This window comes from Rhincodon typus, chromosome 1 (assembly GCF_021869965.1).
Source record: "Rhincodon typus isolate 14 chromosome 1, sRhiTyp1.1, whole genome shotgun sequence".
Taxonomy (NCBI): domain Eukaryota; kingdom Metazoa; phylum Chordata; class Chondrichthyes; order Orectolobiformes; family Rhincodontidae; genus Rhincodon; species Rhincodon typus.
In genome coordinates, this window is record NC_063332.1 from 160016675 (window position 1) to 160025322 (window position 8648).

Sequence of the window (8648 nt, forward strand, 5' to 3'; positions counted from 1 at the left end):
TTGAACCAATAGGTCAGGAAGTCACTTGCTTCAGACTTGATCTATGTTGAGTCAGCTGGTCTCAGCCAGGCCAGGAGTAAAAGGCATGGAAAATGTGAAGAATAGTCGTCCCAGGCAGATTCTGGAGGATAACCACATTAAAGGAGTTCACACCTCCACAAGAAAGTAGCTCAGAGATAAATGACATTAAACAAAGGAACAAACAAAATCTACTGGATAATACTCACAATTTTTGCTTAGATATCCGTTTCTTTCTAAAATGCATCATAGAAAGGGGTTTTACATAATATAGGTGCTGCTGTGTTACCTACGTTATTCCCTATACAGGCAGAGTACAAATGACCAACAAATACAACATAATAGCTTTAATCAACGAGGTGAGCCAAGGCAACAGTGTCGAACATATTAACTGTCTCAAACATTGGTCCATCTTAAAAAGAATCTTTTCAAAACGAAGTTCCATTACCAAATCAGATTCTGAAATATGTTGCTATTCAAAACCATACTGGAATTTAAACAAAGCAAGCTACTGCTTTTATTCTTAAACTTGGTTCACACGCAGGAGCTATTTACCAGGATTCTCACCTGTCAGTGATGCTGTACAGTAAATTTGTGTCTTCATTCAGCATCAGTACATAGCAGTCATTCATCAACTGAAGTAGTCTACGCCCCTGATTTTTTGATTTGCTCACTGGTTTTCTGCCAAATGTTCGCACTCTCCCTCTGAACGAAGTAGGATTTTTTGAGCACGGACCATCTGATTCCTTGGTGCAAGTCAACTTTTCATTTTTGACCACATACCTTCGGTAGCTGAGTGCATTTAGTCTTACAAGAACATACAAGTCGAAAGTGCTGTGAGAAACTGATTTCTGGATCTGCAGCAGAAAAGTAAAATTAACACAATTTTATTATTGTACACTGAATTTGGGAACATTAGGTTTAATACAGCTGAAGTAGAACTGTTCAATGATTTATCCTAAGGTTTTGTCTTAATATAGAATTTAAAGGTATATCTGCTGTGGGGTTTTACTTCTTGTGATTTATCTCTGCTTCAGGCTACTTGAGTTGACCAACTCTGTTTCAGAGACTGCAAATGCACAGCATCTTCCAAGGATAGATCTAAATTCCCTCTGGCCAGTATTAAGGACAACCAGGTATGAATTACCTTTCTGATTTGTCCTTTCCACACATTCAGCTCAGCTCAGATTTGATTGAAACTGAATCAGAATTCAGACCTCAATCACTTTGGGGCACGAGGTGGAGAGTGGAGAGTGTTGTGGATGACTGTAGCACAGATTGTTGAGGGTCTGAGGCCTCAGCATTATTTCAATAGTGCCCACAAAGCATCAACAAGATCATAGGAGAAAGTGACGTGCCATGAGTGTTCTTGGGGATGGGCTGAGGATCAGGCCCTGTGTTAAGGATGGCAGGGTGGTCACAAGGATGCTGATCAAATCCATAAACATGGGGCTGGGAGGAGAATCCCTTTCTCCTCCTGGATCAACATTCAAATAAATCACATTTGTGTTTCAATCTTGATTTCCTTGAGTGTTAGGGCAAGCCAAAGTTACAGAAGTGAGTTTCAATTAGGCATTCAGCCCCTAACTTCAAAAGGGGCAGGATCAAAGTCTTTTGCTTAGACTTGGGTAACAGATACCTCATTTGTCCTTAACTAACATCACAGAGACAATGTGCTCACAAGTCATGTCCCCCATCTTGGCACCACAACATTCCGAGCAGCACTCAAAATAGATTGATCAATTTCGAGGTCATTGAGAACAGAGAGTCAGTTCGCTCGAGTTCCTTGCTACTGGCTCCCTTATTCCATGTCTGGGTAAATGGCTTGAGTTCAAGACAGAAGAGGCAAATCAATCAACAGCTCGACTTGGGATACCAGCCTGCCTTCTTGAGGCCTAAATATTTAGCCCACCAGAATCCGCACAGTTATTTAATTCTATTTAGTGCATTAGCTTGTCAATAATTTCAACACAAAACAAATCGAGTCAAATACCTGTGATGGCACAGTGTTTCCTGAATCATCATAAACACTGACTACTGAATAGGCAACAGAGACGTTGATAACTGTGGTGATGTTCCATCCAAGAGGATTGTAGACAGTAATCTGCAAAAGGTGATCCTCTTTTAAAAGAGGAACAAAATGAACACTGTCTGATACTGAACACAAGAGTGAGCATGCATATTTACATAAGTTCCGTGCAGATTTACAAAATGATCACATGAACCAAAAGAAAATTATAACGCTATCAGGATTATGTCCATAAAAGGACCATTCCCTGATGAAAACTACGGAGCCATCAACTTGAATTATGACAACAAAAAACAGTACATTGAAAGTAACACTGAACCTACTGGAGCAAAAACAGTAAAAATGCTTTCGTGAAGTTCTGAAGTGCATGCTTCTAAAGTAAAACCTAATAGAATAGCTTTGTTGCGTTAAGACAATGGATGAGAATTCCAAAGCATTTTTTTAAAATTTTTTTTACTTTTTAATTCATAGCAGGGGGTATCTGATTTATGAATACACAACTTGCAAACACTTGTAAAAACCAAAAGAACTGCAGATGCTGTAAAGCAGAAACAAACACAGAAATTGCTGGAAAAGCTCAGTAAGGTCTGGCAGCATCTGTGAAGAGAAATCAGAGTTGACATTTTGGGTCCAGTGACCCTTCCTCACACTGATGGTAGCTAAGAAAATGTCAGCTTTTATGCAGAAAATAGGGTTGGGGGAGGGAGTACGGAATAAATGATAGATGGGGATAGAGCCCAAAGTGGCAGAAGAGCAGTTGGACAGACAAAGGAGTGGATAATGATGTGGCTAGGAGGGTGAATCGTATTGTTAGCCACTAACAGTCCCCATTAATAACTATTCACACTCCCAGCCAGATTGTTATCCACTCCTGTGTCTGTCCAGCGGTTCTTCTCTCTCTTTGGGCTCTATCCCCAATCAACTATTGTTTACTCCTTACTCCCTCCCCCCACCCTGTCTTCTGCATAAAGACTGACATTTGCCTAGCTATCATCAGTTCTGAGGAAGGGTCACTGGACCTGAAACATTAACTCTGATTTCTCCTCACAGATGCTGCCAGACCGGCTGAGCTTTTCCAGCAGTTTCTGTGTTTGTTGCAAACACTTATATTTCCGAACACGATCCCCTACAGGGGTGTAATTTTAAAGACACAACACGCAAATATTTCCTGTACTTAAGAATGGCTGTTTTACATTGTCCCACATGGTGTTCCAACTTGCATACAAACTGATTGCGAACAGATTTCGGAATGGAACCATTTCATAATCTGGAGATTGCTTATAATCTTTAAAAGGAGGACTGCTACAGAAAAACTGTGGATTTGTATTCACTGCTTGTCTGGCAAAGTCCTGTATGAAGCCAATAATGGTCAGGATACTTCAAACAGGGAGAAACTTAACAAGAAGGGCTAACAAGGTGGGGGTCCAACTAACTCTCCACTCTTAGCAGAAAGTCACCTCCTGCAGACATGTCAGAAATACACAAAGACAGGGACTAAAAAGCCAGAGATAGTAGGAACTGCAGATGCTGGAGAATCTGAGATAACAAGGTGTAGAGCTGGATGAACACAGCAGGCCAAGCCTAGGCCCGAAACGTCAGCCTTCCTGCTCCTCTGATGCTGCTTGGTCTGCTTTGTTGACTAAAAAGCCAGTTTCAGTTTCAATTCCACTGGGGTGGACTAGTGGAACTCAGCATTCTCATAGGTACCTGCCTGGGTTCAGACATTAACATGCTGTGAACGTCACAGTCAAAGAATTATCCCCCAACATGCCTACACTGCAGGTAAAGCAAGGAAGATTCTCTTTCTCATAGTGCTGCAAACTAGTTAAAGAAAAAGACATCACGACAAGGGAATTCAATCAGATTACAAAACCAAGAAAGTCAAAAACCGACCATTCTACTGCCAATGTCAAAGCTATCGGTAACATCTAATGCAGCAGGTGTAACATTTAACTATTTGCTCTTTGGGAACCATTCAGAGCCGATCAGATACTTGTATTTTTAAAACTTTTACCTTTTTGGGCTCACCTCTTATTTCTAATCTGTGTGTACGTGTGTGATGTTAGTATTGTTTGCTTGTGCATAGTAATTAATAAAGTTTTGGTTAATTTAAGAAAGCCTGGTTAAATTGGCTCCTTTTCAAATATCGGGGTTCAGAGAAAGGTATCTACAAGGGAATGGGGCCTTTTTCAAATTAACCTTGTTGCAATCAATTGAGGGGGTGGGTGAATAAAGAAGGGCAGCTAAATCAATCCTCCTCACCTGGAAGTTTAACAGTTTATGATATCTTGGCTGGAACCATAATAGATTGGGGAACCTCTCTCAAGGTCAGGGCCGAACAGCTGACTTGAAAGATAACTAAACAATGACTTTTACACGATTGCAATAAACCACTTTACCTAAGGGCAATGGATGATTTCCATTGACTAGTTTAAGCATAACCAGAAAATTATTCTGGAAGAACACTAGATCTGTGAACATCCAGGGAGAGAGAAGACAGATTAATGGTCAGTTTTGGACATTGCTCCTGCTTTGACCTCTTCAGAGATGTTTTTAAAGAGATCCTGCTCAAAATGTCATTTGTCCCTCTTCAGAAAAGTGATGACTGATTTGTTGTCGCTTTCAAACATTTTCAGTTTTGTCTCCAAAATCTGTAGATGTGTTTTATTTTCATAAACTAGTTTCATTGCTTTTAGATAGTTATAACCCATTGCAATGGATTAATTTAAAAATGGGGCACCACACAGTGAGAAAGAGTATTAACAGCTCTCTCTCATCAAGACTTCAAACTTTGGAAGTACTGATAAAAAAATCTCTGTTTTGTTTTAAAAGCCGATTCACTGTGAATTTTTTTTTATTTTAAGCTTTGTTTGCACATGCACTCGCAAACAATTCTTCAGCATTTAAAGTTCATTTTAACCAATGTTACATTTGTTGATGATTTTTTATCAATTGACTTCTCCAAATCCCATCAATTCTTTAAAAAAATGATAAGGCTGCAAGTTTCTGCAATAGATTCATTGGTTCATAGGTCCATAAAGCACAGAAAAGGTCCTTCAGCCCATCAAATCTGCACCAACATAACGACCGTAAAAGTGCGCTAATCACAATTTCTTGCACTTGTCCATTATCCTTTTCCACAGCTGTTTTATTAGCTAGAGCTGTTTTCTAAGGTTAAGTGATTTGACAGGATTCACAATAATGTTACAGCATCGCATCAAGATTCAGACACGGATATGCATCCAAATGGAATTTTGGTCAATTCATTTTGAGATCTTAAAATCTTACCCACAATTGCTTGGGAAGAATCTACAGTAACAGCAACCTCGCTTTTGCATAGTCAAAATCCACATTAAGAGGCAGACCTATTTGTACATGACTCTCGTGCAGGTTTTAATCAGTAGTCATTACCAGAGTCATTGCAATTTCACAGTTATGGTATTAAGGCAGATGATCAAGCCCAAACTGACAATAATCATTATGCTCCAGTCTCTGACTCACTTCTCGCTATCAGTCCTACCTTCCCTGTTAGGCATCAAATTGTGCTACACTTTATAACCTAGAATCTGTGTTTTGGGAGAAACCTGTCAGTGGGGTAGGGAAATGTCAACACGCACTGTGCAAAAGGGAAAAGGAGGTGGTGAAGAGACACTGAATTTGGAACACATAAAATTAATAACTCAAACACCATTCAAAAGGCAATAAAATTAGGCTACAACCAAAAATCAGCAGAGAGAAATCACTGCAAAGTTTGCCTCAAACTTCACTATTTTCCAATAGCCAAACTGGTGACATGTGAAAAGTCAATTCTTGCCTTACTGTGCCAAAAGAATTTGAATTGAAAATAATGACTGCATTTCTTGTCAACTTACTTGGCCTACCTGCTCTGTCCACTTAACACAAAACTGTTTGTAATATTCAAGACATTTAAGAAATTATCAGCACCTGTACTTTTGGTGTCCTGAGTATAGGGAAGTGGAAAGTCCAATTTATCCTTTGGAGTGTTCTGGGTTTCTTGAAATATAGCAGCCATCACTAATTTCACAGCCCAAATCCCTTGTAATAGGTGATGCATGTACATATCTCTCACTTTTGGAGATTCTGTCCCAGTTACAGCATCGTGATGTTGTACCTAATACACAAAGGTTGACACTTCCATGAAGATTAAATAGATCTTGCATATCGAACTTACATTTGTTTCTTAAAAAAAATACAAATTGAAACTAACAATTTCATGATAACCCAAAACGTTAATTCTGATTTGTCTCCACAGATGCTGCCAGACCTGCTGAGTTTTCCCAGCAATTTCTGTCTTTATTTTATGATGTTGTTTATTCTAATTGAACAGGTGTTTCCACTCACCAGGGTACTGTGACCATATCAAGGCAAATAATTATACTGCACTGAGGCATTATAATGTCACATGCAAGTTCTGGGTAGTTCCATCAGTTGTGCAAAGCTTTCACTGGGAGTACCAACTTTTAATACTACCTCAATCTTTCTTAGTCACTACATGGGGTCAGTTAACTCAGTTGGTTAGACAGCTGATTTGCAATGCAGATACCAACAGTGTGGGTTCATTCTGGCATTGGATGAGGTTACTGAAGGACTGTCCATCCCAACCTTTCCCCTCATGTGAGGCATGGTGATCATCAGTTTAAACCACCACCAGTCATCGCTGTCAAATGAGAAGGCAGCTCTATCATCTGGTAGGACAATGGCAACTTCACTGCATGGTTAGTTTTGTAAATTTTTAAAAAATAAATACTACATCTAGAATTGAGTCTGGTTCCTTAACTTGCCACATACAACAAATTTCAATTCCTCATTTAGGACCACAAATGCAGTGATTAGCTTTTTAAGGGCAGTACTCTTTTTAATAGTGATTTTCTCTATCATCATTATCCATAGTTCCAGCTACACATGGGTGTAAAAGTGGATGTTGCCACATCAACCCCCTGAGAGTCAATTGGCTTTGTTGGATGGTTAGGCGTGTGGATCCAATTATTGACGATAACGTGGAGTTTCATCCCCATTCTGGCTGCGGTGGGCTCAGTACCTGCGTTTTTACCCTAATCATGGTGGAGATTGTTTACATTGTGAGTCAGACCTGCCTTCAGGCAAAGAACTCAGGGAAAAAAAGGAAAACAATTACATGTGTTGGGATTTTGATCAGTGTCTCATGACGGGCCATGAATAGAATTTGGAATATTTCTTTGCTTTATGCCTCACCAGAAAATGCAGTTGTTCAACAAGGTGCCTGAAAGACCTCACCTCTGATACTGCCCATCTCAGATGTTGAATTTGTTGTAGAGCCCAAAATTTGTCTATAGATCCTAATGAATGTCTCAAGAGGTACAACGTGAAAAGGGATTCACAAGCATACAGGAAAGAATTTGCTCTCCGGGCCAGACCTTTGAGTACATTCCGAGAGGCATAAAATCCAGTCCAAGCCTGAAATGGCTCTGAAAGAAGACAGTTAAAATATAAGTCAGCAACATCTGATGCCAATAAATAATTTAAATTTCCTTTCTTCTGTGCAACTGCAATGTAAAACATAAAACAAATAAATTTGATAATTCATCCATTTAAAATTTGGAAAGCTAGTAATTATAAAATGAAGATGAATGGTACAATGTTTGCACTTCAACAGATTGTGCTAGAAAGAACAGCTTTGGCGTCATCTGTGTGATGTGGTATCAGCAATGGAAACCACACAGTTACTCGTGGTAATGGAAAATATCAGATAATGAGACAATAATGCCGAAATTCAAGGTGAAATTCACATGCTTTACAAACCGGAGTTTTGTGGTCAATTGGATTAAATTCTCTTGCTGCTCACATAGCGATCATGGTCTTATTTAAGATAAATTTAGTGGTCTTATTTACTCCAACATCAGATATTTTAAAACATCAAGGTGACAACTCCATTTGGGCTGTAGCTTTGCTCAATTTTCTGGCCACATGATTAAACAAATAGCTTTTTTTAACCAGGTCAATGCTGTCAGAAAAACCAATGGCCAGCACAGCAAAGGATTCGTCCACCTGCTATGCTTCTCCTTCTCTACAGCTTGCACATTAGTTCGGTGTAAGTGCATTGAATAGAAAATGCACCATATGTGAGTGACTGTGTTTCTAATGATCCTCATTCCCTCCTTAGGAGCCAGCACCTGGCTTTCATTCTGCAGTGCCTGACAAACACACACACAATGGAAACTCAATCAATGAAGCAAATGAGAGCAAGGACATGACCAGTTTAAAAGGGGGAAACATTACTTTCTTAAAGTAATTTGTCGCTGAATAAGTTGGGCAATTTGTCTAGCCATTTAGTGAAATAGAACTGCAGGAAGGCCTGAAACTGTAATTCAAGGGAGGTTGCATTAAGTGGTAACTCCCAACCTCTATGCCAGCTGTTCTAAGTTCAAGTCTCACCTCAGGACTTGGTGGCTGTAAAGGTGTTTCATAACGTGATCAAACAGGTTTATTATTTCCCACACACTCCCGTATTTCAGAAGTGGCTGTGAACATTTCTGCGTTTAGAATGCGCGCGCGCGCACACACACACACACACACACACACACACACACACACACACACACAC

The 8648-nt window shown here is 39.6% G+C and overlaps 1 protein-coding gene across 3 annotated transcripts in view; it reads right to left on the bottom strand.

Annotated features, from left to right (window-relative positions):
* The window catches only part of man2b2 (mannosidase, alpha, class 2B, member 2), a 54792-nt gene that overhangs the window by 22271 nt on the left and 23873 nt on the right, over window positions 1–8648 (bottom strand). For all 3 annotated transcript variants that reach the window (XM_048604761.1, XM_048604753.1, XM_048604748.1), the window contains exons 8-11: window positions 7322–7512; window positions 5993–6179; window positions 2012–2139; window positions 586–875 (exon numbers count right to left, since the gene is read on the bottom strand). In XM_048604761.1, coding sequence (XP_048460718.1) covers window positions 586–875; window positions 2012–2139; window positions 5993–6179; window positions 7322–7512 — 796 coding nt within the window. The remainder of the gene's footprint in view (window positions 1–585; window positions 876–2011; window positions 2140–5992; window positions 6180–7321; window positions 7513–8648) is intronic.